At 52.6% G+C, this 25,614-nt stretch overlaps 1 protein-coding gene across 13 annotated transcripts in view; it reads right to left on the minus strand.

Annotated features, from left to right (window-relative positions):
* Positions 1–87: 87 nt before the first annotated feature.
* The window catches only part of Kmt2d (lysine methyltransferase 2D), a 40,171-nt gene continuing 14,644 nt past the window's right edge, over positions 88–25,614 (minus strand). For 2 of the 13 annotated variants that reach the window (XM_050130852.1, XM_050130851.1), the window contains exons 20-56: positions 25,028–25,249; positions 24,686–24,805; positions 24,493–24,597; positions 24,142–24,272; positions 23,914–24,058; positions 23,700–23,765; positions 23,420–23,536; positions 23,153–23,290; positions 22,969–23,053; positions 22,505–22,746; positions 22,341–22,414; positions 22,072–22,122; positions 20,174–21,988; positions 19,888–20,070; positions 19,676–19,812; positions 17,525–19,374; positions 15,122–15,245; positions 14,903–14,987; positions 14,741–14,807; positions 14,412–14,644; positions 11,552–14,314; positions 11,296–11,436; positions 11,003–11,170; positions 10,687–10,846; positions 9,935–10,010; positions 9,618–9,793; positions 9,355–9,485; positions 8,729–8,861; positions 8,531–8,658; positions 7,241–8,381; positions 5,703–5,839; positions 5,484–5,614; positions 4,989–5,036; positions 3,612–3,897; positions 3,377–3,450; positions 3,173–3,281; positions 88–3,021 (exon numbers count right to left, since the gene is read on the minus strand). In XM_050130852.1, the coding sequence (XP_049986809.1) occupies positions 2,929–3,021; positions 3,173–3,281; positions 3,377–3,450; positions 3,612–3,897; positions 4,989–5,036; positions 5,484–5,614; positions 5,703–5,839; positions 7,241–8,381; positions 8,531–8,658; positions 8,729–8,861; positions 9,355–9,485; positions 9,618–9,793; positions 9,935–10,010; positions 10,687–10,846; positions 11,003–11,170; positions 11,296–11,436; positions 11,552–14,314; positions 14,412–14,644; positions 14,741–14,807; positions 14,903–14,987; positions 15,122–15,245; positions 17,525–19,374; positions 19,676–19,812; positions 19,888–20,070; positions 20,174–21,988; positions 22,072–22,122; positions 22,341–22,414; positions 22,505–22,746; positions 22,969–23,053; positions 23,153–23,290; positions 23,420–23,536; positions 23,700–23,765; positions 23,914–24,058; positions 24,142–24,272; positions 24,493–24,597; positions 24,686–24,805; positions 25,028–25,249 (11,885 nt within the window). In that variant the 3' untranslated portion in view covers positions 88–2,928. Of the gene's footprint in view, positions 3,022–3,172; positions 3,282–3,376; positions 3,451–3,611; positions 3,898–4,988; positions 5,037–5,483; positions 5,615–5,702; positions 5,840–7,240; positions 8,382–8,530; positions 8,659–8,728; positions 8,862–9,354; positions 9,486–9,617; positions 9,794–9,934; positions 10,011–10,686; positions 10,847–11,002; positions 11,171–11,295; positions 11,437–11,551; positions 14,315–14,411; positions 14,645–14,740; positions 14,808–14,902; positions 14,988–15,121; positions 15,246–17,524; positions 19,375–19,675; positions 19,813–19,887; positions 20,071–20,173; positions 21,989–22,071; positions 22,123–22,340; positions 22,415–22,504; positions 22,747–22,968; positions 23,054–23,152; positions 23,291–23,419; positions 23,537–23,699; positions 23,766–23,913; positions 24,059–24,141; positions 24,273–24,483; positions 24,598–24,685; positions 24,806–25,027; positions 25,250–25,614 lie in introns of all 13 variants that reach the window. The other 11 variants (XM_050130848.1, XM_050130847.1, XM_050130859.1 and 8 more) reach the window with 9 other exon arrangements.

Consider the following 25,614-nt stretch of genomic DNA (forward strand, 5'->3'; position numbering starts at 1 on the left):
CTGAGCCTGGCTTGGGTAACCTCCCTTCCCCAGGTCCTCTAGGACCTTTAGAGCTGGCTGACGGCGAGGGTCATGGGACGGAGGCGCTTGTATTTAAAATGTTCTTTTTTTATTTGTCGTTTAAAAACAAACTTTGAAGAAGCAAAATCCAAAACTTGCCCTTTGCCTCTCGCAACATAAATTATGTACAGTTCAGAATGATCGCTGATACAAAACATGCCAAGGACAGGGGCGCTGGGGGTGGAGGAAGAGAGAGCGCTTTAAAAAAGGGAGCCATTTCATTCGTTGTTACGAAGGACCAACCTTGCTGTACAGGATACACACAACACAAAATAAAGTTCTTCACGGGTTTCACACTTGTCAGCGATTTATTTTTTAAAAAGGGGGAGGGTCCTGGAGGTGAGGGTAAAAGGTAAAGGGGAAAACTGAAAATTGAGTATGTGCAAGTGTAAACCAACCCAAAATACAAACACGGGGGTGGGATTCTGATGCGATTATACAGGCGGGGTACTTAAAAAAAAAAAAAAAAAAACACAGAACAAAAACAAAAAAAAAAACCAACAACCAAAATTCCAACCTTGTAGCGTGGGTCTGAGTTATAGTTTATATAAAAATTAAAAACTGTATAAGGTTTCTTCACTAAATTCTACAGGACTATCGGATACCTAGCATATGCTTACAAAGTCTGCCCCTTCTCTTTCCGCAGTTCTAGGGCCCAAGCCCCAACCAGAGCCTGACTCACAGGAGATAGTCTCCCCCACCTAGTGCTTAGACCTTTCAGAGCTGTGGCTTTGGGGACAGCAGCCCAGACTTCCCACTGTCTGATGTAATTACAATGGTTTCTGTGGGAGTGTGTGGGGGGAGTTGTTATTCTCTTAAACATTGCAGCTTGAAACAGTTGAGGAAGCAGCTTCAAAAAAAAAAAAAAAAAAAAAAAGCCAGAAAAGAAAATCTCCCTACCCCCATCGATCCACAATCCCCCAAATTTAAAACAAAACAAAACCCTAAAAAATCACAACAGCAACCGTGCTACCCACTCCAGCAGGCCTGCCCATTTGCCACCATCAAGCCCGTCTCTACAATCCAGATATCTGATTCTTGAAAATATTAATTACAAAATGCCCTTTGCCCACAGCCCCCAGGAGAGAACTGCATATAAGCTTCGTTTTCATCCCCATGGTTCCTACCAGAGAGGGGTCTGAGGCCTCACACACCCTCTACCCTACCACCACCCCCAGGAAGAGGTTCAACTGCAGCACAAGCTTGGGCAGAAAGAGGAAGGAAAAGGGAAGATAAGGGAACCCAGCACCCTCTGGCTCCCCCTGGGGCCAGCTTACTTTTGTGCGTTATAACATAGTCCAACTATACAACTGGGGTGAGGATCACCCAGCTTCTCTCTATACCCCCACCTTACAGCAGTCACAGCCAGGGGGTGGGAAAAGGGGGGTGAGGAAAGGGCGGTAGGTTGGGTAGTGGAGGGGGCCCCCCCACAAGGGGAGCTCCATATGTCCGCCCCACACCCCCCTACCATTTATAAACTGGTTTTGTAAAAAGAAAATAGATATATTTATATAGAATATATAAAGCACAAAAATTAGTAGTTTTACATTTGCTCTCCCCGGGGGTTGGGGGAGAGGGGAGGGTTCTCACCTCCAGCCGGCTCCCCCATGCCCCACAAGACTATGTACAACCCCATGTATAAATAGATAAATACCCCCCACCCTCCCCGCGCTGACACTAAGCTCCCCACCCCCACATCACCACCCATTCCCACCAGACCAGCAGCAGTTTGGTGACTGAGGGAAAGTGAGAGCTCTGGGCCACACCCTGCCTCACTGGGTATGGGCATGCCACACGGGATAGCCCTCACCCTACCCCCACACCCCATCCAGGGGCTGGAGGGCAAATGGGCTCAGGATGAGGCTGGGAAAACAGGAGAGAGAGAGTTCCTGGTCCTAGGTTTAGCACACCCTTCCTGCCTCCATGTCCAGATGGAGAAGGAAGTTCTAGAGCAACTAGGGACCAGTCATCCCCAATCTTCATCACCATTTGCCTCAACCACCATCCCATGCCCATAATTAAAAACAAAGATGGATTTTTGTTGTTGTTATTGTTGTTGTTTTCCTCCTCCTACCCCCCTTCCACCCACTAGAAGAGGGCAGTGAGGTGGGGGAGAGAGTTGGGGCAGTAGGGGGCTTGGAGAGGGTCTCACATTTCAAAACAGCAAAAAATCCAACACTTAAATGAGGTAGGTGTGGGTGCGGGGTCTCCTTGCCCGGCTTGCCCAGCTTGCCCTCCTGGGCACCTGGATGCCTCTTTCCCATCATGTTGCATTTGTCAGAGTGGAAAACAAGGAAACACAACCCATAGAGAGACAGAAACACAGAGGAAAAGAGGGAGACAGAGACAGAGAGAGAGAGGAAGGGGATGGGGGTGAGGGTAGGGGCAGGACCCGGCAGGCAGGGCCAGGTGTGGGACCCGGCCTTTGGGATTGTCAAGCTTTAGTCAAGTCTCTTTGCAGCCTTGAGTTGGGCCAGAGAGGTCGGCAGAGGCAGCAGGGCTGTGAGACCCGGCCACACATCCTCCTCCTCCTCCCTCTCTGCTGCCTCCCAGACACTTCTGGGTAGTTCCCGGCCCATATCCCCCTCAAACCTGAGATGCCCAGTGGCTGCTTCTGTCTGTCCCCTCCTGGAGCTGGGGGCAGAGATGCCAGCCTAAGGGCTGGTGGCAGGGAAGAAGGTTGTCCCTGGTACCCAGGGTAGGCTTGGCCTAGGGCCCTCTGCCCCAGCCTCCTGCTCCAGGGGCTCCGTCGGCCGGCAGCCCCAGCCCTGGGTCCTAGCTCTGGCTGCTACCGCTCTGACCCCTCATTCCTTTCAGGGAAGAGGCGGGTGGTGGGGGGGTTCCCCTGCCTGGTAGCCTCAAAGCTTCTTAGTTCATCCATTTCCGACAGTTCCAGGCTCCACAGTGACAGGGGATCTTGTGCTGATCGTCCTCAAAATCAAACTGATAGTCATAGGTCAGCTGGGAAGAAAAGACACACAAAATCAAGGTGAGGAAGGGGGTAAAGGACCAAGATGCTATCTGAGGGCAGTAGCCTTGAACTCCAACTCTTAGGCAGTGGCAGAGGAGAAAAGGGACTGCTTTGTCACCCACTCAGGAAGCTTCCTCTCACCTCCTCTCCTTTGGGGATTCGCCGGCTGGAGATGATGATGATTTTGTCCTCCTTGTCAAATGTCACAACTTCTGCTACACAGTTAGGGGCACAGGAGTGGTTAATGTACCTAGACGGCAAGATGGAGTCAGTGTCAGCGAGGCCGGGCAACCAGAAACACCCAGGAAGTGGTCACTAGAAGACACAGAAGCCGGAAGCACTCACCTGGCAGGGCCTCCAGTCAATGTAGCATCAATCACGTGTTCATTGTTTATCCGGAACATGTAGATGCCTCGATTCTAGACAGGCAGAAGTTGTGGAAGGAATAAGAACTTTAGGAAATTCCTCCTGCCTTCTCCCTCCCTGCAGGTTTCCAACTACATCCTGGATCCCAACCTGCCCCATGCTCCTTGGCAGAGAGTGGACTCCACCATTCCGCTCCCCAGCCACCCTGCAGTACCTGCTCCTCATAGATTTTCTCCCGCCGATTGGCCACCTCGTTGCGAATGATGGTACCAATGTACTCGATGACCATCGTGTGCTTTTCTAGGTCCTTGGCTGCATAGAGCCCTAGGCCCTGGATACGGGAGCGAGCCAGATAAACATTGTTCTTCCACTCAGTGCGCAGGCGCCGGTATTGAGATGACTTGGAGTGCACAAACTGCTTGCTGTATGGGGTGTTGGTCTCGCCTGTGAAGGTGCTCTGATATGCCTTAGACATGCTGGTGCTGTTCAAGGTATGGGGCCTGGGAGGTGATACAGTCCATGACAAGACAGACCAAGCATACACTGCCCACCACCTCCCTGGGATATGTGCTATCAGCAAGTACTACGAGTGCTTGCTGCCTTGGGAATGGAGTGGAAGGACCCAGGTGTCAGCTTGAAAGAGGCAGTAACTAGCCACTGGGGTCCTTCCGGACACCCTGGGTAGCAGACTGCCCACGGTAGGGAGTAGGTATAGAGAGGGAAGAGGCACAATTCCCCTACACTGAGCCTGCTCTCTCACTTCACACTTCCTACCACCCCCTGGCCAAACCATACTCAAGGCCATACTCTTGGAGGTCATCCCCAATCTGAGTCCTATTTCCTGCACATGCTGTACACCCTGAAAACGGGGGCCACCTGTACTACAGTGGCTGTGTCTGGTTTTTAAATGGCTATGAAGTCACAGCCTGATGGTATCCTTGCTTTTCTTCAGACTGTCCTGCTCGGCAGCACAGCTCTGGCTGGGCTCTGTGCAGATGGCTCAGTGCAGGGGAAGGACTGCTGCCTGGTGGTAGCTTCCACCCTCTGGCACCAGCCAAAGTCTTGCCCGGAGCAGTGGTTTTCAAACATCTGTGGTGCTTTTCTGTTTTATTTAGCAGAATTTCTTCTCTTCAGCAAAATGTTGACTACAACACCAATCCATAGGTGAAATTGGAATTCCTCTGGCTAATGCAATCCGAGGAAGGTGAAGTTACACACAGAAAGGCAAGTCTGCCCCTGGCTTCTGTGTTCTGGGGATTTGGATCTGGACACATGGACTTAAAGAGTTTGAAAACCACTGCGGGAGAGCACCAAGGACTAGGGCTAACTAGGGTAGAATGTTCAACGTTCTATGACAGCCTTCGAGCCACCAACGGCCTTCATGGAAAGACCTGATACCAGCCATGGTTTCTGCCTCCCTCTACCCAAGGACCATGGTTGGGCTCCTGTGGTACTCAGAAAGACCAGAAACCCACAAGTTAAAAGAGGAGGGTCTAGTCCCAGCTGTGTGACCTTTATCTAGTCACGCAGTCTTTCTGGGCCTCAGTTTTCTCAGCTATAAAATGGGGATCATACCACCTGCCCTACCTACCTCATAAGGTTGTTGTGAGGATCAAATGAGATAATGGATGTGAAAACGCTTTGAAAAAAAAAGTATAAAGTGCTATACAAATGTAAGGTCGTATTACTTTTCTATAATACTTCTACTTATTTCTAAACCAACTCAGCTTTGGAGAGGGATGGTGACCCTCATGGGGTGTCTGAGGTTTGGGAGTATCACCGGCCCCTCTGGAAACAAGACCAAAGAAGGAAGAAGTGACCTGCTCCCATGCATATCTCGCCATTGTCTAACAAGAACCTCCCCAGCAGCCATTCCCAGGGTACCCGGAGCACTCTGTCCTGCATCCCTAGCCAATCCAGGACACCTGAGCTGGCGAGGAAGAGGAAAGGGACACCCCAGTGCCATCTGTGTACCTCTACCCAGGTCTATGGGTGACTGATCTGCACCTCAAACCCCCACAATGTGGCCAGACAGTCCTGCCCACACCCACAGCTACAGCCCACGGCCCCGGTTGCACAAGCTCACCGTTTGTAGTGTGTGAGGATTTTAGGTTCTGATCTGGCACAGCCGGTGGGGTTGATCATAAGTGGCAGTTCCATCAGGGGGTGGCGCCCATAGCGGAATAAATAGTTCTGACAGTTCTCCACCCCAGGTAGCTGTGGGCACAGGAAGCTGTCTTAGCCTCTGAGGCAGAACCAGGATTCCCAGTGCCCACCTCGCTGCTGCTCCTCACCACTTGCTTACCGATTCAGCTATGCGGAGCACAGCGTGCACAGTCAGCCCAAAGAGCTCTTCGCCTTTCAGGTACTCGGGGAAGAGCCTCAGCATGTCGGCTTCTTTTCTCATGGCGGCCACAGGTTCAATGATGCGATTCCATACAGCTAGGAGTGAGACAGACAGCACTCTAGAGTAACATTTACTTACTATCTCCAACCCCTACCCCTTCCTGAGAACTACTTTCCACCGTGTGACTGTCACCTCCCTGTGACTCTTCAGCACCCACTCCTGGCCTCCTAGTCCCAGAAGCTTCAATTCTGGAGAGGAATGACAAGCATAGATCCCAGAGACCCAGCAGAAGTCACAGTTCCTACTGAATGAACATACACGCTTTGGAGTTGGGAAAATTATGTTTAAGTTTGAGTAATGGCTATGGGACTTAAGCTAAATACCCAGGTCTCCTCACTGTATGTCTACATTACATAATAATGACAATGATCACCTTCTAGGGTTACATGGACAACACAACCTATATGATTACCCTACTCGTGCATAGTACATGCTCAATAAAACATACTTCCTGCTGCTTTATCATCAACACAGAAACAAAGATAAAACGGAATAGCCTCAGCAGTTCACATCAATGGCTGCTCTTCCAGAGGAGCCAGGTTTGGCTCCCAGCACCCATAAGCCTACTCACAACCGTTTTTAACTCTAATCTTGGAGAATCCAACACACTATCTTCTGGCCTCCATGGGCCCTAAATGCACGAGACACACAGACATACATGCAAGCAAATCACCCATACACACAAAAATTAAAATAGAAAAAAATGTTTTATGTGTGGTAGGGTGGGGTTATACCTCAATGGTAGAAGTTTGCCTACCATGTCCAGTCCTGGGTTCTATCCCCAGTACCACAGAAACAAAACTCTAAAAAAGATTTTATATATGGACAAAAAGAGGGAATTTAGAACTGTGTGTAACAGATAGCAGGATCTCAAAATATCACCATTCAACTGGGTGGTGGCAGTACAGGCCTCTAATCTCAGCATTTAGGAGACACAGACAGTTGGGCCTTTGAGTTCAAGGTCAGCCTGGTCTGCAAGCAGAGTTTCAGGATAGTCAGGGCTACAGAGAGAAACCCTGTCTCAAAAAAAACAAACAAACAAAAAAAAAAAACCACATAAAAACTTTAGCATTTAATCTGCCAAGGTTAGGGGGAAAAGCTAAACATGAAACTTGTTCTTTCTTTCGAGAAAAGGTCTCCTGTAGCCCAGGCTAGCTTCCAGTTCACTACATTAGCAAAGGATGTGCCCTTGAACTCAGGATCTTCCTGCCTTAATCTTCCAAGTATTGTTATTATAGGGGTGAGGCACCACGGAAGTATTTTCAATTGCAAAGGTATTTAAAGTGTTTGAGTACAGTTGAACCCCATTATTTTCAGGTTTTCAAGACATCATGCCATGTGACGTAGGTGCAGGGCACTACATAAAAGCCGTGCAGCTTCTTGACTCTGTAAACTGACTTCTGAGAAAAACCTGCTCAATCCCATTTCGTGCTTACCTTGGGGAGAGGCATCAGTGAAGACCAGGTCCTCTAAACCCTGCTCAATGACTTTGATCACAAACTCAGGCCGTCCATTATTCTCATTGATGGAGCAGCGGTAGCAGCAGCGGCGATTGTTGGTACGAAGACTCCAGTAGATGCGAGTGGCTTCATAGCCCACAGGATAGAGGGCAGTGGCACTGTGGAAGTCAGCCATCTGGTGTGGGAGCAGCTGTCCAATGGCATGGAACACAAGACCTCCTACACGGAACATATGTAGTCGTTCTCCCCGCTGGATGATGCTGGCGATCTGCTTCACTTCATCTCGTTCAATGTAGACCCTCCGGAAGACAGCAAAGGAGCTCAATTCCTGCTCACAAGGCCCCTTGATCTTGTGCATTGGACACAGCATGGTCTTGTCCTTGAAGAACATGCACTTAGCACGGATGGCACAGGCAAAATGGTAGACACTGGGGCAACGCATGCGGTTGCAGCTGCTAGTGGCACCAGTTCGCTGGCACAAGGAGCACTTGGTTAGCAATCCTCGGTGCAGGGCAACCTCCACATTCATCAGTGCCCCACCCTGGGTTTCATACACCTCCGTGGACCACAAGGCACAGTTGAGGTGTACCCAGAGGTCCAGGTCAAGGTTGAGCAGGCGGGCAGGCCCATCGGTGGCACCATCTCCCTCTTCATGACAGAAGCAGCAACGCCGCATGTCTCGAGGCACCTTGTTTGGTCTCAAGGCTGTACCAAGCTGTTCCATAAACTCTGCCACCTCCCGTTCGTCCTCTTGTCGCCCACTGCCCTTCTGGATGGTCAGCAGTAGTCGCAGCCGCTTCCAGCGTACCCCCTTCCACTTTTTGAGGCGAGGGGGACGGGAATCTTCGCTCTCTTCAGGGGGCCGGGCTCGAGGTTTGGGCCGGGCAGATTCAGGGGATGAAGCCAGTGGTAGAGGTGAAGGGATTGGGGGCTCAACAGAGGGTTCAGCCTGAAGTTCAACCAGGGGCTCAGCAGGGGGGCTGGCAGGAGAGGGTGCCAAAGGGGACGGAGGTGGGGAAGGTTCCTCGGGAGGAGGGGCGGAAAGCTGCCTCACGTCCAGGTTGGAGACATTGTAGGTGTAGCTGTGCTGGGTGGACGGCTCTGGGGCAGGACTCTCCTACGGGAGGGCACCCTGGGTGATTAGTGCCAGTTCTTCTGCTAACTAACCACTCCCTCCTCTCAACCAGACTCCAATCCCTCAAAAGCAATTGTTTCTTTGCCCTGGGAGAACCTTCTTCTTAAAACTGACCCTTCTCCCAGACCTACCTGTTTCAGGAGGCTCAAGATGTCTAACTGGCTCTTGAGGCTGTAGCCAGGCAACACTGCATCAAACTGCCTTAGCCAATCAGGTCCAGCGTCCAGGCCCTTGCCACTCAAACCTTTTTCTTTCCCACCTATGGAAAGAAAAGGGTCAGTCTTTCACCAGAACTCTCTTCTGATCCGAAAGTGGTCTGCTCTACTCACCAGGACCCTCGGCTTCCACCTTCTTAGGCTCAAGGCCTGCCCGGGCAGGGCTGTCTGGGAACAACACCTCATAGGAGTTGGGTATCTTCATGCTTAGTAACTCTGCCACTGCTACCATCACACCATTCAGATTCTGTTGGGCAGAAGAAAGGATGGGAGAAAACAGCAGCATCTTCAGTGAGCCCTGCTAGGGAAAGGCAAGGACACAAACCAGTGCCCCCTGGTTCATGCGAGCTCTCCTCACACACCTTCTCTTAAATCATGCCAGGTGCACACAGGAGTTCCAAGGAGGGCATGGATGACACTGCAGATTGTTTGCAAAGAAACCTGTACTGCTGTTTTGACTGTTTCCCCACTTTGACCATAGAAGCCTGTAGCAGTGGACTATCAGATGTGACTGGAGGAGAGCGGTCACCTGACGCTCTGTTGGTCAGTTATCTCTATCCTATGAGACCCTACTTCCCCTGCTCCTCTAAAGTCCCTAGGTCAGTCTTTCAAACAAAGCACGTACTTAGGACAAATATTTGGACAGTTGAAAAAAAATTTTTCCAGTCCAGACAAGTTCCAAAGACTGTCTTCTGACCCAAGTTCTCCTTGGCCTCAGGGCCCCCACCCCTAGGACACACCTTGGCGGCGGCAGCAGAGACTGTCAGCATGACGGACACCTCACTTCCTTTGCCTTGTTCCCAAGCTGTAGCAGGCAGCTTTCCAGGGACCTCCAGGTCAAGGGTCCCGTAAGGTTTTGTATCTGGGAAGACTGGATGAGAGAGAGAGAGAGAGAGAGAGAGAGAGAGAGAGAGAGAGAGAGAGAGAGAGAGAGAAGAGAACCCTATGCAGATTCAGTCCCTAACTTCTGACAACCCAGCCACCCTGGAGGAGCCGCACATACCAGGGATGCTGGCACGAGGAATGATGGGGATGACAGGGGAGAGAGCCCGAGTGTCCTGCTCCCACCGGCCAGAGCCCAGCTGTGGAAAACGTGGAGCTTCCTCCCCAAGAATGCTCTCAGGGGATGAAGCCGGCACGATGCTATCAGGAGAATCACTGTCCTCATCACTCTCCATCCTGAAGGCCAAATGCAAACAGGTGTTGGTTCAGGCCCATGGATTCTCCCTCTCAAAGGCAGAGATCAGGCGTAGCCATAACTGAATCCTTAGACCCCAGCTAAGAAGATACAAGACTACCTGTCCTCTACCCCATTCCCACCTGACATCCTCAGTCTGATTGTGAGGGGGTGTAGGCAGAGCAGCCAGCAGGTCTAAACTCTTCACCTCTGCAGCATCTGAGGGGTGCGGAGGGAAGAAAAGTCAAGGTGAGTGGAGAGCCGGTGATGCTGTCCCAGCATTCCAGGTCCACTAGTCATCAACTTTCTACTCAACTAACAGCATGTGGCCAGCAGGAGAACGATGCAGACATTGAAACTTTCTTGTGTACCATACTGATTTAAAGACAGGCTCTCATTTACGTAGTAGCACAGGCTATCTGACTTCAAACTCTTAAGCCCTGTTGTTTTTCTTCTCAGTGTTGGCTGGGACTATACGTTACCATTAATACTATTTAAATTCTTTAACAACCGTTCGGAGAAATTTACAGTATCCAAGTTATAGGGAGGAAATCAAGGTTCACAAAAATCAAGTTACTTATCTAAGTAACACAACTAAATACACTCGTGTGCTGGAGTTCAAATGTAGGTCAGACTGTGGCTCCATATCCATGAATGCTGGACTGCTTCTTCTCAGAAAACTTCAGATTCACTGTTACCTACTGTTGCCTTTGCAACAGGCTCTAGAAGCCCATATTGTCCTGAACCAAACAACCATGAATGGGCCCTTCCCACCAAATGCCTGTTGCCTAAGTGCACAAGACAGTATGCAACATACTCATTTCTGATACTGAGCGGCAGGATAACATTCATCCACCGAATCCCACTGGCAAAAGGAGGCCAACTTCTCACTTACCCCTCAATGTTCCTTCAGTATCCTGGGCAGAGGCTGCATCCTTGGGGTGCTCCCCCAGCTCGTCAGAGGGAGTAACACCATTCACCATCTTCTGCTGCACCGATGGGGGTGGGGTGGGGGGCAGCGACGAGGGTGGTGTCGGCGGGTTACTCAGGTTATTCTGGGGGGTGGGGTGGGTGTTGTGTGCAAGATGGCATAGGGAGACTGGTATAATCTCCTGGCCCCTCATTACATCAGCATTTTCCTCCAGTCTTCCATCCCTACCTCCAACCCCAGGAATTTTATTATTCCCAAAAAGTATTGCGATGTTTCTGACCTTGGTGAGCAGCTGAGAATAGTAGTCAGGGCCGGTGTGTAGAGCCCCACTTCCAAAGGCCCCCCTAAGTTGACTCTGCCCACTGATTAGGCAGCCACTGCCAAAGGGAGCAAAGAGGCTAAAATTGGCGGTGATGGTAGGCTCCGTCAGGGGCAGCTGGGACAGTTCCTAGGAGGGGCAAGAGGACAAAGTCGGAAAACCGCAGCACTCACAGCCAGACCTTCAGGTATCAGGAGACAGGCATCCACCCCCATCCCGAGATGGAACAAGCGGACAGGCTCCTCGGGGATCACCTGTTTTAGCTGTTTCAGTAAGGCCTCATTGGCCCTGACCCCATCTTCTTTCCGCAGCTTCTTTCGGGAGCTCACCAACCTGTCGCTTGTCTTCTGTACCCGCTTAGGCTTCGCTGTCAAAGGCTTTCTTGTGGCTGCATCCTAAACCAGAGAAGTCTGTGAAGGGTGCTGCCCTACCTTGTCTGACCTAGCCCTGCTCATCTGAACTCTGGAATTACAGGTTTCAACATCACACCCCACTAGTCAAAGCACTAACCTCTTTGTTGCTGGCAGTACCCTGTAGCTTCTGCTCCAGCCCTGACAATTTGCTGTCAATGTGTCCATTGATCTCAGCTCGAGGCCCCTCAGGCCCCCGCCCAGCACCAAGTTGTACATTCTTTGCCCGTAGAAGCTTCTGCAAGAGCAGATGGCCAGCCTCTGAGCGGGAGCCTGCTAGCAGAAGGTGGTTGCTGGTGCCTGGTGTCCCTACTGGCTCCCCACTGGCCTCCCTTTTCACTGCCTGTGTACCCAGGGCACACGGCTCTTCCCGAGGCTCCTGCTTGATACTGAGCTGGGGTGGCTCATGTACCACCTGTCCATTCACCTGCTCCAGATGCCCGGATACCAGGCTGCTCTGCTCTGGCTTCTGGGCTTCAGTTAGGTTGTCTGAGGGGTCCCAAGGTCCCAGCCCCTTGCCAAAGAAAGTATCTGCAAGCTGGGCAGCAGCAGGTGAGACCCTCCCAGGAGGCAGCTCCAAGGTTGGCCCCTGGGGCTTTGGAGTCCCTGGATGGGTGGGGGTTAGCTGGGCACTGGGGGAAGGTAACTGTGAAGGTCTCTTTGGCTCTTGGGGACTGGATGGTGGAGGTGGGGGATGTACAGGGCCAAGCACAGGTCCTGTAGATAAGGCTCCTTGTGGGACAGGGAGCCGGGGTGGGCCTTGAGGTCGAGGCCCTGCCCCTAGCTCCTGTAGGGGTCCAGTCTGAGATCCAGAAAAACCCCCAGATTGAGGTTGGCAGCCCAGGAGGCCCTGGAGGGGAGAGGGCTGGGTTCCAGGCTCCTGGATCGGTGGAGTCGGGCGTACTGCCTGACTCTGCTGCAGCTGCCGCTGCATGAGGAGTGCCTGCAGCTGCTGCTGCTGCTGAGGGCTCAAGTGCCGCAGCTGTGGATTTTTGGCCAGGACTCCTTGGAGCTGTGCTCGAAGCTGAACTACTGTCGGCATGACTCCAACCCCAGGAAGACCCTGCCCAGACTGAGGGGCAGGTCCTGTCTTGGGATGCTGTGGTCCTGTGTTATTTTGAATGGGCCCAAGGGGCTGTTGGGAGCCCAGAAGGTTCTGGGCCATAGGCCCAGACTGCTCCCCTAAAGAAATAGAGGGTTGGGCCAGCAGGTGGGGTATAGAGGAGGCCTCAGAAGAGGACCCACTCCCTAGTTGCTGCCCGTGGTTTCCTCCACCTGCTGGGTGGAGCAAGTTAACTTGCTGCTGGGGTTTTCCTGGGAGCCTTAGCGGTGGCTGCAGCTGCATTGAGGTGGGCTGAGACTGGCCCTGGGATTGGCCAAGCAGGAGTTGTGAGTCTCCGGAAATGGAGGGCTTTACCTCCCCTGGTTCAACAGACATTGACTCAGGTGTGGTCCCCACTGCTAGTGGCCCTCCTTGATGTGCTGTGGGCCCCTCAGTGACCTCTGAAGGAAGTGATGTCTCTGCAATGTTTTGTTCCTTGCCTGTCAGGAGGAGGGTTGGGCCTAGGGCTCCAGGGCTAGAAAAGTGTTGAAAAGGCTTGGCTGGCATGCCAGGGCCAAGTGTCACCTGCTGTTGCTGCTGCTGTTGCTGCTGCTGCTGTTGAGGAGATAGTAAAGTTCGATTCTGATTCAAAAGGCCCATCTGCTGCTGCTGTTGCTGCTGCTGTTGCTGCTGCTGTTGCTGAAGCTGCTGCTGTTGCTGCTGCTGTTGCTGCAGCTGCTGTTGCTGTAGATGTTGTTGTTGCTGAAGCTGTTGTTGCTGGTGCAGCTGCTGCTGAAGGTGCAGCTGTTGCTGCTGCAGCTGTTGCTGTTGTTGCTGCTGCTGTAAGGAGCCCAATGCCTGAGTAGTCATTTTGGACTGTCCACCATGTGGCATCATTCCTTGCTGAAGATGAGAGAGCCCTGTCATAGATCCCTGTTGTTGGTGCTGCTGCTGTTGCTGCTGGGCTGTGAGCAGTCGGTGTCCTATAAGACTGTGACCCTGCTGTGCCAGCTGAGGGGAACTCAGCACCCTGGACGGAGTCATAAGCACCTGTCTGTGAGGGCCCTGAGGACCCAAAGCTCCAGAGTGCTGCTGCTGCTGCTGCAGCACTGCAACCTGGGCAGGACCCAGCATGCCCTGGGACCCCTGTGATTGCTGGGGAGACAACTGTTGGACCAGGAGGCCCTGGTGGTTGCTGGGAGGCAGAAGGCCCTGAGGCTTGGGACCCTGCTGTTGTTGGACTGCCACCTGCCCTAAGAGGTGTTGCTGTTGCTGTTGCTGCTGCTGCTGCTGCTGCTGCTGTTGTTGTTGTTGCTGCTGCTGCTGCTGCTGCTGCTGCTGCTGCTGTAATTTCTGGGCCAGCTGCATTCGTTGCTGCTGTAGCTGTAGTTGCCTTTCCTGTAAAAGCCTTGAGTCAGGTCCAAGGCTTCGGAGAGCAAGATTGCCAGGGAAGAAGCTCCCTGAGGGGCCAGTCAAGGATCCAGCCACACCAGGATGCTGCTGTTGCTGCTGCTGGGCCAAGGCAGTATTGAGGAATGGACCACCAGGCTGTCCAGGTAGTACCATACCTCCTGGAGGCAGGCGAAGACCTCCAGCTTGCCCACCTGGAGGTGCCTGTGGTGGCTGTAATCCATGGCCAGGGAGCAGCTGGCCAGGGAGCTTGGTGAGTACCCGAGAACTCTGAGAAGGGCTGAGAGCCAGTACAGCTGAGTGCTGTTGCTGTTGCTGTTGCTGCTGCTGCTGTTGCTGTTGCTGCTGCTGCTGCTGCTTGTTGCGATATTCTGCCATGAGATTTGTATGCTCCTTCTGCTGTTTCCGGACCTAACATTGGAGGTTTAGAGAGGTCAGTTGGGGGCTGCCCACTCGTCACCCCTTATCCCTGGTTTCTGGGTACTTGGCTAAACTTTGTTTTTCCCACCTGATCCAGCTGTTTCTGGATCTTGCTTTGCTGCTCTGTAACCAGCTTGAGCTTCTCAGCATCAGCTTCTGGAAACTCACGGCCAGCCTTTTTGGCAGTGCGCTGCTTAGCACACAGAGCCTTCCGAGACTTGCGGTGCACACCAATCTGCTCTTCTAGCACCTTCAGCTGCATCTGCAGGAGCTGCTGGGTATGGAACAGCCACTCTTCATACTGTCGCTGGTCAGCCTCATCTGGGAATAGAACTTGTATGTTAGGGTCTGCAAAACCGTGACCCCTTCCAGATTCCTAACCACTTCTTTGCAGCCTCTTTCTCTGCCCATACTCACTGATCACTCCTTGGGCAAAAGTGGGTGGGTTGGGCCGTGGCTGGGAAGGGTCACTAGCACTCCGCTCCTGTGGAAAGAGAGATTTCTAGATCATTGTTCCGTGCCAGACCCTAAGAAAAGTAGCCCAGTGAAATAGTACACAAGTTCCTATTTTTCCCTTACCTGGCCACTCCCAGGTGCCACATGGTTCTGCAGATCATTGCCAGGGCCCCCAGAGAGCCTCTGAGCCAGCAGTGAGACTTGCTGCCTATAGTTCATAAAGCATAGGAGTTTTGGTGTCAGTGAGGGCACAGTTCAAATACGGGGCAATGGAAAAAGTTGGAACGGAACCCAAGAGAACAGTGTGACAAGAAGTCTGCACACACCAGCCTGGAGTCTCACCTGTTCATACCAGGTGCCACCCCAATGCTGCCCTGGGCCATCACTTTCTTGATGCCTTTCAAAGCCACCATCTTGGCCTTTGCGATAGGATCAATGATATCTTCTGCAGCAAATTTGTCCAGGTCTGAAGAAGAGATAAATAAGCTGGGTTAGGGGGTCAAGGCTCCAGGGCACGATGGCTGTTTTTTCCCCAACACTCTGACCTCTACATGTAGAACAATGTGGCAGGTCCACTCAGCTGTGCAGGAGCCACACAACCTGGTGCTGCAGCACTAACATTCATTGAACACAGTCCTTTATTTGCACATTGCTTAAGGGAGTCAGTAAACATTTACAGAGTCACTCGGTCAGCGTCACTACACCTTTTTTTTTTTTTTAAAGATTTATTTATTTATTATGTATACAGTGTTCTGTCTATCTGTATGCCTGCAGGCCAGAAGAGGGCACCAGATCTCATTACAGATGGCAGTGAGCCACCATGTGGTTGCTGGGAATTGAACTCAGGACCTCTGGAAGAGCAGTCAATGCTCTTAACCTCTGAGCCATCTCTCCAGCCCCCGTCACTACACCTTTTTAAGCCTGAGTTTCCCTCATTTGAAGAGAGACCATGACTGCTACTCCGCCTACTTCACTGTGTTACAGAAGATCATGTGACAAGAATAAAGGCATGCTACATGCTATGTGAGCCAGACGGTCCTCTTCAAAGTAGTAGTCTATAGCCAACACAGCTCAAGAACCCAAGGTATAGGCACTGTGGCAAAACCCTAGACAACAGAGCAGTTTGTGACATAAAAACATCACCCAAGGGGCTGGAGAGATGGCTCAGTGGTTAAGAGCATTGCCTGTTCTTCCAAAGGTCCTGAGTTCAATTCCCAGCAACCACATGGTGGCTCACAACCATCTGTAATGAGGCCTGGTGCCCTCTGCTGGCCTGCAGGCATACACACAGACGGAATATTGTACACATAATAAATAAACATTTAAAAAAAAAAAATCACCCAATAACCCACTGTCCTGCCAGTCTAGGACAGTTTAAAAAAATTTTAACTAGGCACAGTGGTGTACAACTGTAATCTCAGAAGCTATGACACAAAGATTTTGAATTTAAGGCCAGCCTGTGCTATGTAGTGAGATCCTGCCTCAAAAAACAAACAAAACAGGCCGGGCGGTGGTGGTGCACGCCTTTAATCCCAGCACTTGGGAGGCAGAGGCAGGCGGATCTCTGTGAGTTCGAGACCAGCCTGGTCTACAAGAGCTAGTTCCAGGACAGGCTCCAAAACCACAGAGAAAACCTGTCTCGAAAAACAAAAAAAAAAAAAAAAAAAAAAAAATCAGAATAAACCAGGTGTGATGGAGTATGCTTGTAATTCCAGCACTTGATAGATAAAAACAGGACAATCTTAAATTTAAAGTCATCTTCACCCTCAGTTACATAGTGAGGTTAGCCTGGGACACAGGAGACTATAGCTCACTTCCCACCCTACTCTCAGCCTCCCACTCAAAAATAAATACATAAACCATAAAGAAATAATCACACACCAAAAAAAAAACCCCAAAAGCTCAATCTTTCCTAAAATCCTACAATTTGTTCTGGGGTTCTTTTATTCATTTGTTTCTTTCTTTCCATCTGTCTGTCTATCTATCTGTCCGTCCGTCTGTCCGTTTGTTTAAGGGAGGCTCTAAGTAATCATCCTGGTCATCAGGAACTCAGTTATGCGGAGCAAATGGGCCTTGAATTCTCAGAGATCCTCCTGCCTCTGCCTCGTGAGTACTGCAGAGTGCACCATCTGCTCAGAAAACTCACCTTTGTGAGGAGTAAGTACAGACCTAGCTCTGCTAGTTGTATAATCTTAGATACATTACTTTTGCCTGTTTCATCTTTTGTAATCAAAGCCAACTACAGTACCCATCTGATGAATCTGCTATGGTGAAATCAAACAACCAATGGCAAACAGTACAGTTCAATACAGTAACTATTCAATAAATGAAATCAGTGTGGGGTGCTGCTCAATATGGTCTCACTTTGTCCCTCTCCAAAATAACAGCGGTGCCCACTCCCCTCTGCCATCATTCATTGCTCTCCTTAGGTTTTTCTGCCCTATAGCTTCATTTAATCTTCCATTTATCTGGTTTGCTTATCCTTATAGTCTTTTCTCTGAGGACAGACAAACTTAGCCTTCATCACAGACATGGAGCCTTTACTCATCAGGCTTCATTCATTCAGTCATTCATTCATCTCTCCTATCCAAAGGCCCACTGCTTCTGCCTACAGAATGTCGCAGTTTAGCTGAAGACCTGGTGGTATTCTACTTCCCTTAACTAAGATGTATCTCAGGGTACTAGACTTAGTACCCACTCAGTGATAACCATGACCACACTTAACAACACCAGCATCAAAGTTACCTGTATCTGGGAAAAAGCTGTTAGCCAGCTGCTGTTGCTGCAATGCCAGCTGCTGGGGCTTCATGCACATGGAAGCTGGCATGGCATTCATGGTTTTCTGTGCTAACACTGGCTGTGAGCTCTGTTGGGGCACCAAGCCTGTTTGCCCTGCTTGCTGTCCACTTAGCATATGCCCTTGGTTAGACACCATAGCCACAGATGGGGCCAGGCGCTGCTGAAGGGCATGAGCTGGTGACTGGGCGGGCATCAGTGCCTGGCCCAAACCTGGCTGTCGAGTACTTCCAAGACCCAGCGCAAGCTGCTGTGGGGGCCCAGCCTCATGTGGCAAAGACAGGGTCTGTGCAGGGCCTGGCGTGGGATGGAGGGAATGTGGTGGCGGCTGTTGCTGCTGTTGCTGCTGCTGCTGCTTCTTCTGCAGTTCCTTCTTTTCATGCTCTAATAGGTCCTCGATGAGAAGAGGCAACTCGCTGGCAACCAGTGAACTATCCATTTTGTCCAGCTCATCCCCAGATGCTGCATGTCCACTGGGCAAGGTTAGAGCCCCACTCTCTAGCTCAAATTTTTCCAGAAGGGAGGATCCACCTGGGCCACTCAGAGAGTTAGGGTTCAGCAAGTGAGCTGGTGTTCCTCCTGTGGTCCCAAATGGGCCCTTCTCAGCTGTGTGCCCACTGCTGGGGAATGGTACTGTACCTACTCGAGCATCCCGGCTGCCCATCACAGTCTGACCTGGCTTCAGTCCCAGGCTGAGGGGAGTGACAGGAGCTGCTGGCTCCACCTTGGGGGTGTTAATGTTGAACTGGCAAGGAGAAGGATGGCGCCCTCCCTCCTCCACTTTGGGCTTCACTTCAGGGAGCACAGACGTTAGGCGAGGCTCAGAATTATCTGTGGCAGGCGGAGGTCGTTCCTCAGGGCCCAAGGATACTGGCTCCACCCCCCGCAGCAGGGCTTCTCGCTCAGCCTTCTCATTTGCTGACTCCACCAGCCTTAGGTGCTCATTGAAGATGTCCTTCTTGTCCCCAGTATCTAGCTCAGGGTCAGTATATGCTAACAGGTCAAATTCATCTCCATTGAGGAGGTCATCTAGGTGGGGATCATTAGTCTCCAGGTTTTCCAGGGTGCCCAGCTCATCATCACCCTTGGCCACATCTACACCCAGACCCAGGTGAGCAAGCTCTTCATCATCCTCTAGGGCCTTGTGAGCATCAAAGTCATCGTCTAGCTCAGGATCCTCACAAGGCAACTTCCCAGCTTCCAAGGCTAGAGGAGGGCGAACAAGTTCAGTGCTTGATGGTGGGCGGCTGACCAGCTCCAAGCCAGTTGGTAGGGCAGGACCCTTGGCATGGGGTGTCTGATGGAGGCTGTTGTTCAGATCAGGGGCTGGTGGGGCTGAGGGTTTTTGTGGGGGAAGGCCTGAAACAGCCATGCCCCGAAGACCTTCAGGAGCCAGTCGATGGGGTTCCTCATTTACCGGGTAAAAACGGGGCCTTTGAGGGGGACCCTGACCAGGAAACGGAGATCCTCCAGGTCCAAGTCCTTTCTGTACATTGTGTCGCAACTCAATGAACTGAGCAGGACCAGCTGGACCAGGCACTGGCTCAGCTGGGCCTGGAAGGCGGGTGGGGATTCCTGTCAAGGGAGAACCTAGTGCTTGGCGGCCAAGTTCAGGTCCAGGAGTGGATGGAAATCGGGCAGACATAGCAAGTCGCATGGAGGTCGCTGCTGTTGCCTGCTGCTGCTGCTGCTGCTGCTGTTGCTGCCACAACTGCTGCTGCTGCTGCTGCTGCTGCAAGGGCAGGGACCCAGGATAGGGTGTACGCTGATAGAAGGCCTGGGAGCCTCCAACAAGTTGCCTAGAAAAATATTCAGTAGTCAGTGAGAAGCAATCAGCACGGAGCGCCAGAACAGAGGCTTAAGATAGTGACGGAAACCAGGACAGGCTCCAAAGCCACAGCGAAACCCTGTCTCGAAAAACCAAAAAAATAAAATAAAATAAAATAAAAGATAGTGACGGAAGACAAAAGAAGAGACAGTGAGGGAAAGAGTAAGAAAGAAAAAGGAACAACAGAGGAGGATTAATGACAAGGGAAGATCAGAGGGAGAACACAGCGGTGGTAAAAATCTGTCCTATTCTCTCTCTCTCCTGAACTTCACCTGCTGTTCATATCCATAGAGGAAGGTGTGGCTGGTGGAAGTGGCCGGGAGAGTCGGTCATCACTGGAGAAGGCTCCTGGTCCTAGGATGGGACCACCTAGCTTGCTTGAAGGTAACCCCACAATACTGTTCTTATCCTAGATGACAAAAGCAGATGAGGGTATAGCCACCTTCAGTATGCTAGACCCACCATCCACTGTCAATCTACCTACCTGGGACCCAGTGAAAGGGGTCTGGCCTCGACTCAGCTGTTCAAAGGCAGGGCTACTGGGTTCAGTGCCCCAACTGCCTGGAGGCCCCACTGCACCTGCAGCTGCTGCAGCTGTTTCCTTCTCCTGCCGCAGGGTGTTACGCTGGATCTGCTGCCGAATCAGCAGTTCCCGTAGTCTCTGGCGCTGTCCAGAAAACAGAAAAATAAGCCTCTTTCATTCTTATCATAGGGCTGGTGGAAAGAATAGAAATATGGTGGGACCCATTATAGGACATCCACTCACTCACCTGTCGTTGCTTCTCCAGTTCCGTCTGGCTGAGACTAGACATGCCTGCATCCTGGGCACTTGAGAGTTCAGGTGTTACCAAAGAGCTACTACTCATCGTAGCTCCTGCATCTTCTCGCTTTTCCACTGGAGAAGTGATGCCTGTCCTTTGTGAGGCTCCATGGGACAAGTAGGGGAGGGATCCATCGGGTGTGGGAGGTGGCAGAACCGATGCGGGGCGTAGTGGGGACAGCCCATAGCCCTCCCCTGTGGGCCCACTGTTGGGTCCCAGGGGGCTGCCTGATGGGTGAAAGCTCCCCGTGGCTACTGGGTAGTTTGTGCTTTGAGGCTTGCCCAAGGTGGGGCCAGGCCCAAAATGGCTGTTGATCCCATGGGGTGGAGGGAGACCAGGCTGAGGGACAGGGGGCTTTAGGGAAGGCTCACCTACCCCCTGCGGGAAAGTGAACCGCATGGGAGATGGGGTGCTCACAAACGCGCCTGTCCCAGGAGAACGGGCAAAATTGGGGGGTTGCCCACTTGGGACCTTGGCATGGAGCTCACCTGCTGGACCAGATGGCAGGGCTGCTGGGAAACCCCCAGCTCCCAGCGGAGTGTGGGCTAGGGGCCCAGCCTTAAAGGCAACTTCAGGGGGCTGGGGTCGGGGTGGCTTATGCAATGGGGCAAAAGGGTCACGGGACTGAGGGCGTGAGGGTGGACGAGAATAAGGGTCAGGGGACTGGAAGCGAGGGGTAACAGGGGATGGACAGAAAGCCTCAGCAGACAGAGGACGTGGAGTCAATGGGGACTGGGAACTGGACTGAGATTGAGGACTAGCGGGCACTCTGGAGAAAGGGTCAGAGGGCAGTGATCGAGGAGGCAGGGCACAGCAGCTCTCAGGAGGTGGGGGTTGGGGCCGAGGAGTCAATGGGGGCTGGGCATACGGGTCAGGGTAGGAGGCAGAACGAAAGACTTCTGGGTGGCTGGGAGAAGAAGGGGCCAAAGCCTGGGCAGGGGGTGGCTCCTGGGCCCTTAAGCCCAGGCCTGGGCTCTGGGGCTCTACCTGAGATGCCCGAGGGGTTAGGGGGGCTTTGAAGACATCAGGTGCCTTTAACTCCAGGCCACCCAGGTGGGCGCCTGAGGAGGGTGAGTCAATACAGCCCAGGTTTGGGGGTCCATAGCCAGGAGAGGATGCCCCAAGCTCTTCCTTCTTCACCTCTAGGGTTTTCCGGGACTCCCCAAAAGGTGGGGGTGAGAGTAGAGGCTCGGAAGCCTTGCCTCCTGCTACCCCTGGGCTCTCAGGCACAGCCAGGTTGTCCAATGACGGGCAGCGGGGTTTGAGAAAGGGGTCAGGCGTGGAAGGCTGGTGTCTGGGGGTACCCGGTGGGGTAGTGTGGAACTCCCCTGGCTGGCCAGTCCCAGGTCGAGTTGTGGTACCCAGTATTGGAGGCTGGGCAGGGGCTCCAGACGGGCTTGGGTAAGGAGGATAGGTGGGTGGTGCCGCAGAGAAGCGGGGCTCTGGGGGGTAGGCAGGGGCCAGTCCAAAGGGGTCCTGCGAAGGCACTTGGGCGGGCACCTGGGGCGGGAGCTTGAGGAAGAGCTCACCAGGTGAGTCAGGGCCGGGCACTGTGCCCGCTGGTGGCTTCAGGAACCCGTCCGCAGAGGTAGACAAGCCAGCAGGGGTGGTGGGACTGCCAATGAAAATGGTGGGGGCCGCAGCAGGGGGCGGACTGCCCAGTGCCCCTGGCTGGGAGGGAATGCGGAGATGGAGGGCCGGGCGATCAGTCTTACGGGCTATGTCGCCCACCTTGGCCTGCTTGTTGATCTGGCTCTCAGCCTGCTACAGAGATGGACCAAGTCGAACAGTCAGACTGCTGCAGAAATGAACCATGGCCCCAAGTCCTAGAAAAGCCACCCACTTACCTTTTGCACCTTGTTGATGCGGTGAGCAGCCCGGTTATCTTTGGCCTTTTGCTAAGGAACAAGGATACAACACAGGGCTTCACAATTAGCCTCAAGCCCAACCCCAACCTTGCCACATTGCCTCCCCCAGAAATCAGTCCTTCCTATCCCAGCTACTTTAGGGGTGGCAGGAGACAGGGTAAGAGGGACAGAAGAAGAGGAAGGAACTAAGATGAACCCCTAAAGATGCTTCTGCTTCAGGTCTCACGCTGGTCCATGCTCTGCCTTACCAGGTAGGGGGCTTTGTCAGCGGCCGGAACCTTCCTCCAGAGTTTCATGATTTGTTTACATCGGCTGGACCAGTCTGGAGAGCAGAAAGATTAAGTCAAAGGAGGCTTGGCAGGTGACCCCCTCCACCTGACAGGTTGTTTCCCTTGCCCTTGCCCAGGGGTACCTGGGTAATCTTGCTTGAGATTAGGAAAGTTAATGTTGGCATAGAGTACAGGTGAAATAGTGGAGAGCTGGCCCAGTTCCTCATCTTTTTCCCAACGCTGTAGACTCCGCTGGTTATAGGACAGCCCGTCGCCTTCACCCTCTGTGGTAGGGGTAGTAGGAGTGGAGGGCGTGGTGCCCCCTGAGCCTGTCCAAGGGCTGTCTGGCTCACCGGGTTCTGGGCTAAAGAAGCCCCCGCGCTCCCTGGGGCGCAGGGGCAGAGAGTCACAGAGGGTAAGGATTTCAAGACCCACCCCAGACAAACTGCCCAGAGCCCACTCGAGGAAGATCACTAATAAGGGTGCGGTGTACGAAGAGCAAGAGAGTAATCTCTTAGTGGCTCAGAGTCAAAAGGAGGCAGAGCAGGGACTACGCAGAGGGAAGGGACAACAGGAACCACCATGACAATTAAGAATAGATACCAACCTAGAATCCAAGAAGGGAGACTGGCAGAGGCCTGGGTAGGAATCCATTGGGCTACTGGAAGAGAGGCTGCCCAAAGGGAGTCCACCTACAAGAGCAATGGGATCAGAGAAAAAGGAGCAGTGAATCTACTCCGAGAACAAGGCTAGCTTCGGCAGACTTGGAATCAGCCCCCTGTCATAAGCACCTTGGAGAAAGGGTCTCTGCAGTGGTGTACGGCTGCCTTCTAGGCCAGGAGTTCCACAACCCAAAGGCTGTTCTCTTTCTGAACCCAGGACATCCTTAAAGAGCTGCTGCAGGTCCTTGGACTCCATCTTGGGCAGTTCTGTGGAGAATGACAAAGTACACTGCTGAGTATGAGGTCTATACATGGTCATGGGCCAACGAGGATCACAGACAAGACCTTCTTTTCCCATGGAGGACCCTTCTACAGAAGACCTCATCCAAGCCTCACCTTCTGTGGGAATCCTGTCTAAGTCAGAGCTAAGCATTCCTTCAGCTGGGGTCTCTGGCTTCTCAGGGTCACTGGGCACTGGCGATGCCTTGACACCCCCATCTTCAAGTCCTGTAACTTCAGAAGAAAACCACCAGTTACAGAGGTATAGAGGTACTACACAGCCAGTATGAACCCCAGGACACATGGAACAGCACCCAGGCACCAGCTCTGGCAGTGTTCCGGGCAGACCCAACCAAGCAAAACCAAGACAGCACCCAACTCCCCCAGCAGCCCTCACCTGGTATATCAGCCACGCCCTCAGGCCCATGGGACTCTTCATCTGCCACATCTGGACCATCATCTCCTAGGAACAACAGTGCCACTCCCATCAGAGGGGAGGAACAAGTGACGCCCACCCTTAGTTGACCAGCCCTCCCCCTACACACCTTTGCCAACTACAAAGCAGAAAGGTAGGGTAGACACACCAGAACACGTCATTTCCATCAACTGACCTTTGTGCAAGGCAGAAATCTCCTTCTTCTCTGAACCTCCATCCCCCCGGGGCTTTTGAGTTCCCGGTCCACTTGGCCGGCCCACTCCAACTGCAAAAAGGGCCTTCCGACTCAGGTCCAGAAGTTCCTTCCCAAAGAAGGCTTCCTGCAGGAGGAGTCAAGAGAAATGATTTCTTGATGCCCTGTGGGTGCAGACCCTCCCTTCACCCTAGGGAGTCTGAAACCTACCTGCAAATAAGCAGGGAACATGTCTTCCAGCTTGCTCTTTTTGCGACCCCTTCGCTGCTGCTTCTTCTTCTCATCCCCCTCAGCAAGGCTTGGTTCCACAGAGCCCTCCGCAGGCAGATCAGCAGGCATCACTATGGACAAAGGAGAAGGGCTCAGGCTTTCTGGAGACACCAAGCATGACAGGGTCAACTCTGTGGGGAGACTCCCCCTAACTACTCCTTCCTCACCCAATTAAACCCTCCACCCACCTTGCCCTTGAAGTGAATTCACACCCTGGACTCACTGGCACTGCCCATGTGCTGTGATCCCCACCTTCTTCCCAGGCCCCACTGGTGCCCTCACCCGTCTCACCCTCGTCGGGCTGCCCATCCCCACTCAACACCTCCGCCTGTGCAGCAGGCCCCCTTTTCACACGTGGATGAGACTTTCGCTGTCGTACCATGAAACCACCAATGCCTGCAAGAAAGCAGAATTAGGAACGAGAAGCCACGAGAGACCTGGTGAGTGGTTTTTACTGCCCCACAACCTCACTCCAGGGCCATACCCGGACGATAGGGTTTGCGCTTGCGTTTTTTGCTTTCCTCTGTCTCTTCTTTCCCAGGCTCTGCATCAGGGCTGGCAGGGCCTTCTAGTTTAATTTCACACTCCATGTGCTCCACACCACCTGCATGTAACATAAGACACAGAGGCAGGTCAGAGGGATGGGCCCTTTTATCCTTAGCATCCTGCAGGAGGGAACCCAGAAACCTGCCACAGTGCCACCTGAGCAAGACCAACAGTGCTGGAGGATGACCAGTAGTGGCTATGTAGCCCTACCCAACATCCCAACTCCAGCAGGCTGTGCTTCTCCCACTATCTGCCTTTCTCTGAGATTCCCCAGCACAACCTTCACCCTTGAGCAGCTCGTCAGTGTCCAGGTCCCCATCCTTCTTGTCATCAGGGCCAAGGGCATCTGAGGGCTCAGAACCCTCCAGCCCTGCCTCGCCTGGGAGGCCTAGCCGTCCTCGCCGCTGGCGCCGCTTGTGCAGTGGTGACATGGTCAGGTTACGCAGCACCGCCATGCCAGTTTCTGTCAGCCACACACCCTCGAAGCGAAAGAACTGGGGTTCTGGACAACAGGGAAGAACATATGACCCCTGGACGGAAGCCCAGGGAAACCAAAACTCCAAATTTCAACCCCTGTTCCCAGCTGAAACATAAGCAGTGACAGCCAAGTCCTGTCACACTCCAAGGGCTAGCGATAATAGCCACCAGAGGCTCTACCAGTGACTGAGGGGTCCTGAGATGAGTCTGCTACTGCAGAAACCTAGCTATGTCCAGAACCTATTAACCCCTTCTGTAAGAAGAAAGGTGTGCTCTCTTGAATGAAATTCTCATAGTAGAGAAGCTGACTTGCCTGGTAAAAGGAACACATCTGGAGATATGAAAGCTTTAGTTCTAACCATAACTTTGCCACTAACTTGGTAAGTAACC

The sequence above is a fragment of the Alexandromys fortis genome, unplaced genomic scaffold (genome assembly GCF_014885135.2).
Source record: "Alexandromys fortis isolate MF-2015 unplaced genomic scaffold, M_Fortis_MF-2015_v1.1 scaffold_363, whole genome shotgun sequence".
NCBI lineage: Eukaryota > Metazoa > Chordata > Mammalia > Rodentia > Cricetidae > Alexandromys > Alexandromys fortis.